General features: G+C 40.7%; 1 protein-coding gene across 1 annotated transcript in view; it reads right to left on the reverse strand.

Annotated features, from left to right (window-relative positions):
• Positions 1-1,033, reverse strand: part of dalrd3 (DALR anticodon binding domain containing 3) — a 9,322-nt gene extending 8,289 nt beyond the window's left edge. The window contains exon 1 of the mRNA XM_079170191.1: positions 569-1,033. Coding sequence (XP_079026317.1) covers positions 569-802 — 234 coding nt within the window. The 5' untranslated portion in view covers positions 803-1,033. The remainder of the gene's footprint in view (positions 1-568) is intronic.
• Between the last annotated feature and the right edge of the window lie 6,537 nt (positions 1,034-7,570).

Here is a 7,570-nt window from a genome sequence, read left to right on the forward strand (position 1 = left end):
TTAGCTGCGTGTTTGTGTGACCCACATTGCACGTGCAACTCATGGGTTAATAATTACTGCCGCGGGCTGTTCATGTCTGGTCGATCATGATGAGGCAACGTCAGCGGTCACGGTATTCAGCAGTCACCGTATCACTCAAACATTCATCATTTGATGATTTAAACTGGACTCAGGTCAGCTTTAGACCTCCTAATCAAGCAGCCAATTGGCCTCAGCTGAGAGCTATAAAGCAGCGAGTTCCGGTCACGCCGAGTCACGTTTGTAACCGTTCAAAAACACCATCCGACCATTTAAATATCACTGCGCTTAACAAAACCACTCGCGCCATTTAGCGACTGTCAAGGACAGAACTATACTGCTGAGTGGAAGAACACAATGTCAAAGAGTACGAAGTTGAACGCGTGAGCCAGCGATGTTTAACATGCCCAGCTATGATTCCAGTGTAATAAACACGTCTCTGTCAGTGCATCTAGCGTCAGAAACAAATAAATAAGGCACAAACGCATTGAAATGAGCAAGGAGCGCGTTAAATTACTATCAAAACCCAACAGGTATCAGTTAAACCAACCTGCCCGTCCGCATACAGCGTGTTAAGCATCGTGGTCGGAGACAAGAAGTCCCTGTTACGCAGGTTTTTAGCGCTGCTCTCCTTGAACCAAAGCTTCTCCGGTTCAGGGAAGATCCTGTCCCCGTTTAGCTGGCTGGAAACGGGGACATTTTCACGCTTCCCCCGCAGTGCGGAGCTCAGCGCCCGGACGGTAGGGGTGATCCGGAGGGGCGAAGACTCCTCGATATTCTCCATCACCACCACCACCAGCACACGGACAGGTGAGCTTGCTACCAGGCTATCGGCACATCCACACCCTGCTCATGTCTTCTTGTCAAAACGCCGTCTCCCTGGTGTCTGTGATGCAGGCTAAAAGCTTGCACTGCCGAATTACATGCCAGTTTCCTGCCGCACGGTTAGTCGCTGATCGATGTCAGATATTGGCTGTAAAGGAGGACTGCATTGGCTGTTTTTCTCTTTTGCGGAACCAGTGAAGTGCAATCTGTTTCTTCCGAGGGGGGTTTCGGTGTAGGACCAGTGGAATGTGCCTAATAGCGCCATCCAGTTTGTGGTAGAGTAACTGCAATCTTAACCACACTGGCTGGCCAAATGTATGTGGACACATACTTTTCTGTAATTTAACATTTTCTTCTAGTGCAAGCATGTGTCTAATAGAAAATATACTTCTATTATTGCTCTTTAATTTAAGTCCTTATGATAAGCTGCATTCCTAAATATCTCCAGGCCACCTACATAGTATTTACTGACCATCTGCATTGACTGACTGCGTAGGCTACTGTCTATTGTTGGTGGTTTTAACATCCACACACAGTAAGGGGCACACTCTGGACTTGATTACCTCCAAGGCTCTTAACATTTGTAAGGTTGTGGGTCAGGCCGGACTTCACTGAAGCTTTTGTGAACGTGTCCCCCTCAGTGGTGGCTGGCATAGAGGCCTATTGACAGCCATGGTTTTGAAATGAGACGTTCAGCATATATTTTCAGTCAAGTGTCAAGCAGTTAGGCCTATTGTGTGGGATCCTAAACTATATTGTTAAATACAATCGTTTGACATTATTTTTTTTAAGTATTGCCACTATTTAGTAACACTTTAATTAATAATATGATAATATAATAAAAATGTATTATTATTTTAATGAATTACTTTCAAAAGAGCAACAGCGTGAATACTTTAATGCTTAATTTATATATATTTAACTGCTATTTTATTGAAGAGTGGTCTTTAATAGAATAGAAGTTAAAGAAGGAAAAGTATTCCTAGAGGAAAAGCTTTTGGGGACATGTTTATACGATTGGCAGAGGGCATGGCTATTTCCATATAAATGCTGTATTACCAATAAGATTAAAGAAGTAGAAATTTAAATGTTATACTATGTATCCAACAAATCTATATTTCTCCAAATTTACAAATGTTACTTTGGGGGCTTGATTGAAAGATATTGTTTAAAAGTATTAATAATATCAATGTTGAGTGTAAAATGTCATACACGTTGAACAAGATTACTATAAAACGGAATGCATTGTAAACATATTGATTTATATATGTGATTCTATTTATGTGATACATAAATGCAAAATAACAAAAGTAACCCATAGCTTCACCAGATTTTTATGTAAATTTATGGAATATAATAGTAGTTTCAAACTTATGAATACAAAAAAGTAATAAAACTGTCACTGTATGGTGAACTAAAGAAGAATAAGGTGTGTTTTATCTATTATAATTGTACATTATTGAAGTTTATTTATCCCAATTCTGTTTAGTTTCATTTATGTATTTTAATTCATATATTTGTTCTGTGTATTGTTAAGTAAATGTATGCAATGTTGTTTATATGAATGTTTTTTCAATAACGATTTAAAAAAAAAAAGCGTTCTTCCGGCGCCGAAATGTGACGTAGAGGGCACAATATACAAGCGGGGGGGGGGGGAGTAATAAGTTGTGCACCATATAACTAACACTAACGCTTCTGCAAAAGAAAAGATGCACCACTGGCAGGAGAACGAAATCAAAGAACTGTTGACCATCCGTTGGTCGGAGGCGATCCGTAACCAGACCACGGGCACCGTGAAGGACTCTGTCGTTTACAACCACACTGCTGGCGGGGGGGGGGGGGGGGGGGGGGGGGGGTACAGGTCTCACGTGCAGGTGATCAGCAAACTGAAGGCGCTTAGGAAACAGTAACCACCTGCAGAACACCCGCGTCGACTGGCCGTTTTACGAAGAGTGCCACCGGGTTTTCGGGAATGCTCACGCGGGAACCCGCTGAAACGGCATATGAGTCCCACACCGTCACCGCCTCCTCCCCCTGTCATCAGCGACGAGCATCAGGAGGTTGTAGTCGGGCTCTGGGACCAAGTGGACGACGGGGAGCTCAACAAGCATCTGGGTCCGGTTGAGGCAGAGGACGAGGAGGAACGGTTACAACCATTAACACCAGTAAGTATGTGTTTCTATCATTACTGTGCTAACGGGAGATAACTGGATCACCTGCTGGGTCGTTTGTCCTGAGGTCCCAGAAAACACCAGTGGCCGGAGTTGGATCCTTGTACCCATTCTATGCCACCAAAGTTAAACTTACTAGTTAAGAGTATACTAGTTTACCATAATAGACATAATTATTACTAGATAGTAACATAAATAGTATTCAGCATAATGTTTTGAACATTCCTCTTTGCATTTAAAACAGAAAGGAGAGAAATGATTCCTTAAGAGATGTATCCAACAATGGGATTTTGAAACGTTTTGCTTTAACATCTGGCTATCTCATCCAGGGACCCTTTAAATGTACTCTCAACCATTTTAGCGCTGATACATGTAATGGGTCGGTTACTGAGCCTGGAGGCTATTGACCTGTAAAGATGCGATCTGTGGATGAACTTTCTGTATGGAGAAACTGCATACTGTGTGCTATGACTACAATATGGCAAAAACAGACACAAACGGTACACACCAAAGTACTCACAGTATCACAGAAAATGTCGGAAATTGGCTTGTCCTCCCGGGTGTCATGTTTCCATCACTGGCGATTTGGAGCTGGAGCCGATAAATAGCCGTGACTCATGCAGAGTAATTTCTCCCAGGAATGAAAGGCAGATTGTAATTTCTCACGAAATACAAAAGCCAGATGTTAGTGGGTTTTTTTGTCCAGTGGGAAAGCAGCTTCATGTCTTCTCACATGAAGTCAGACAAACAGCCCACATATTAAAGGTTTAAAACCCCTTTAACTGAGCACTGCAGCCACAGAATGAGGAAGTCTTTGTCTCTATTCCTCCTCAAAGTCATGTGAAAAGTTACTTCTTGTACTTCTCAAAAATCAATTCATGATCTGTTATGGGTTTTTTTTGCATACATTCCTATGAGAGTCGTGCTGATAAAAGAACATTGATGGGTTTTTTTAAAGAGGAGAATCGGCTGGGTTTTTCCTGACTTTTTTCCCCATATTTTGTGTACAGTTGGTCTAAAATATTCAAGCTAGTAATCCTTTGGTCGTGTAGGTTTATCTGACTACTAGTAAACATATAACTTTTGGTGACATAATAATGTTTAATGAATGCAAACACCTTTCAGCTGAAAGTCAGCTCTTTCACCTCATTGTCGTTTAATTTTTAAGTCCAGTGTTTTGAAGCATGTGTCCCTAACTGGCTGCACCGTCTCTTTTTGTTTTCTAGCGTACACGACTCCATCGAAGAAAACGACCGAGATGTAGCAAGTCTCTACGTTGGTGTCGGCGACGGTCACCCAGCTCAGAGAGATGGACGCGTCCATGCAGGCGCAGGACGACGCCCGGCAACAGAGGTTGATGGATCATGAGAAGGAGAGGCAGAACAATCTAATGAGTCAGCTGGTGGCCATGCATGAAAGGATCAGCTGAGAAAACCACGAGAGACACCTCGAACTCGTGGACAGCGTACTGTCTCCTTCAGGTCGCTGACTGACGCTTCCTGTGTGAGTGACGATGGCGTACGACGGGGTTGTTCAGGTGTAGGGGACACCTCTGACATGCTCCTCCACCAGCTGACTTGTGCCTCTTCCACTTTCCTTTATTTCCACTTTATTTATCAACACCGTACAGAAAAATGACTTGAGATAATCTTGCTTTTAACCTAGACTCTGCTCACTTGTATCTAATACAAATCCAGGTTAAAAAAGACAGACCATGTTCACACTGCAGGCCTTCACGCTCCGTTCTGATTCACTGTTCATTTGTTAGCCCTAAAACAACAGCATTGTAAACTGACCGTGGTGCTGAAACTTGAACAACAAAACATATTAAAAGGAACGATGAAGCTGCATCATAACAGTCGATTGTAGCAGCAGCATTCCATTTCTAAATATAATTTGCATAAGTTAATGTGATTTAGCTGTGCAATAAACAAAAGGTTATACAACATTTATAACTAGAAACTCCAAATGATGAAGTCCATTTAAATCAGCTAGTTAGACTATGAATAGTTGGATTTATATAGATGTATAATTGTGTAGAGCCTATAAAAACATCTGGATTCATTTAGACATATTGGGCCTCATGTTAAAGAACAGCTCGTACAAACATTTGTTTTTTGAAAAGTGTCTTTTCAAGTGATGTAGGAGAACTTGCCGCATTCACCAATTTTCTGGAATTTTCAATTTTTTATCAAGAACAAACGCATAATAAAAGAAGCAATGAAATCGTATGTAAATTACACTTAATAATATATAAAATATATTTCAGAATTGGCTATTGTGCAAGATCTCAAGCTGAAAATATATTAAAATAATGCACTAATTGAATTAAATATATATCTATATGTATATATCTATCTTTTTATTCTTTTGTGCCATTTTCATGAATGTACACTTATGGGGCAGGTAAGTAACCTTACGTTGTATTATTTGGGCGTTAATTATGCAAATGAGCACTTCTCCTGAACACGTGCTCATTTACGCACAGGTGGCATTGTTCATGTTCAGGCCGGTCGTTTACACAGTTCTCTGAAGTGAGGAGCGTTTGCTGAATCTGACGTGGCTCACTGGTACAAAAAAAAAGTAAGAGTTGAGATAAGAATGCAAATGTTCTTGCATGAGACCCATAATTATTACTACATTATAAGTTTTCTGACTCAAAATTTGCTTAAAAATCTCTGAATGTGTGAATCAGAACAACAGATCTGTGTCATGAATTTGGAGAATTGTCACCTGCAGTGTGAACTTGGCTTTCAGTTGACATGAAAGTCGCCAAAAGAGTCAAAAATATAAAGTAGTGTCTCATGTTTGGATGGAAGGACCGCTTCTGCCACCTCACCTGAGCTTCAGCAAAAGCTAAACAAATCATACTGGCAACATACCTTTTAACAGAGCATTTGTTTTTATTTGGGATTTGTATATATGAGCTATTACAATGTGTGACTTCATTAAATGATAACGGTTACTGGTAACCTTGTTTTTATATTTGGCGTTTAGAGAAAGTGTTGCTTTGTCACGTTGCAGCCGTGTCACCCAGCAGTGCTCCCCAGAGGGAGAGGAATGTATAATAGTATGTCTTGTATATTCCGCTCCCTTTGTAGTGGAAGAGAAGCTGCTCTTCATTTGAATGGTACTCTATTTGTAGCACAGGTCGTAAATAATGTGTGGCGATGATATTGTAAGAAAAATATACACAGTGACTGATAGTTTAAAATTCAGAGATTTATCTTGATCCATTTAGACATACAGAAAACCGATAATGACATTGTACAAACTGAGATCTACAATGATTTGCATTGGGCGCTCATGTCGCGGTTCGAGGTGTCCTTCTTGACTGACACGAAATTCCCGGTTGCGTTTACTGTTGGCGGCAATCCGGGAGAAAACGTGTCATTGAGGAAAAACACCTTCTGCATCAGACAAAACTAAATCCATTCAGTCATTACACTCTAATTTATTCTGTTCAAAATGGCAACACAGCAGCGTTCAACATAGGCCATACTGCTGTTAGTTTCACTTTCCTTGCTTTTCATTTTGAAAGAAACAATACTCATCATTCCAGCTTGAATGCACCATCTGAATCAGAATAGCTCTGTCAGCTGGTACGTTTACTTCAACTGTAGAGACTTCTCTACTGGTCCACACCGTTACGCGTGTTTTGAATTGTAGTGTTTGCTTCTTCCTTTAAGGATCAATAAAGTTTTCAAAATGAGATTTGGCAATCTATTTTTAAACAGAGGCTGACTTAAGAAATGCATAGTAATCTGATATGATTCATGGTTTGCATCGTGTTTAAGGAGAAGTGCTCAACCTCAGCTCGTCTGCTCAGGATGTCCTGTGCATTGTGGGATGGAAACGGACCGCATAACCAGCTGGAGCCAAGAATCACAGCTGCATTATGGGTTCCGTTACAATCCCACCCACCAAAACAAGCTTCAGGTCCAAACTCAGGTCTGGTCAGGTTAATGCAGCTAAAAGAAAAGGGAAAAAGGTGACTTTACATTGAATTAATCTGACTTCAGTTTTTTTAGTTGCAGCTTTTTATATCTTTGTGTTTGTGTACCGTCTTGAAAAACCTGTTGTTTATCATCCGTTGAGCGACGGAAAGAAAAAGAAAGCAAGAAGGCACACAAGAGGTGAGCCTGACAAGGAAGAGCTGATAGAAGGAAGGAGAGAGCTGAAAAAAACAACTTGAGGAAGACATTTACATCATTGGACTCTTCTTGTGGAGCTAAAAATAGCTTCTCAACCCTGTTTTAAAGCTGTATTAATTTCTCATGTCCTCAAAGGCTTTAAAAAAAAACTAGAGAACTAAACCGTGAAGTAAAAACTAGAGGACTTAAAGACACTTTCAGTTTGTCCCCTATAGGCTACTTGAACCCTTTTATAAGGGCACCTGAGGGCTCCTTCCAACAATAAGAGGAATGAAGGGACAATCAGACAGTTTTACAAGCAGTAAAACAAGGTTTTATGAGAAGAATGTGAGGACAAAGTTTAAGAAGTCAAAGCAGGAGACAGAGAGAGGTTGAATGAGGATTTGGCACTTAAAGCCAATC

This window comes from Pholis gunnellus (genome assembly GCF_910591455.1).
Source record: "Pholis gunnellus genome assembly, chromosome: 2".
Taxonomy (NCBI): domain Eukaryota; kingdom Metazoa; phylum Chordata; class Actinopteri; order Perciformes; family Pholidae; genus Pholis; species Pholis gunnellus.